General features: G+C 60.3%; 1 protein-coding gene across 1 annotated transcript in view; it reads left to right on the top strand.

Moving 5' to 3' along the window:
* MUTYH (mutY homolog) overlaps positions 1-287 on the top strand; it is a gene marked incomplete at both ends in the record, with an annotated part of 4,172 nt that overhangs the window by 3,639 nt on the left and 246 nt on the right. The window contains 1 exon segment of the mRNA XM_008944564.1: positions 154-252. Coding sequence (XP_008942812.1) covers positions 154-252 — 99 coding nt within the window.

The following is a 287-nucleotide window of genomic DNA, read 5'->3' as shown; positions in this document are numbered from 1 at the left end:
CCTGTGCTCAGCTGCTGGGGATGTAGCACAGGGAGAAGATGGTCCCCCTTCCCTGCTGTCACCCCTCCCAAGCCCTGCCTCACTCCTCAGAGCCCTGGCAGACTCGGTGCACTTATGGGACAGCCAAGCAGTGCATCCCCCGCTAGCTGCCAGCTGCCCTTTTCACGTCTTTCCATCTTCTCACAGGTCATCCACATCTTCTCTCACATCCACCAGACGTATGTGGTCTACTCCCTGCCCCTGAATGGAGATGTGACCCTGGCCCCGGCCTTGTGTCCGTCCCGCTG

Source organism: Merops nubicus, unplaced genomic scaffold (assembly GCF_000691845.1).
Source record: "Merops nubicus isolate BGI_N331 unplaced genomic scaffold, ASM69184v1 scaffold42317, whole genome shotgun sequence".
NCBI classification, from domain to species: Eukaryota; Metazoa; Chordata; class Aves; order Coraciiformes; family Meropidae; genus Merops; species Merops nubicus.
Note: the sequence above shows the minus strand (reverse complement) of the source record. Positions and strands in the feature narration are given on the sequence as shown.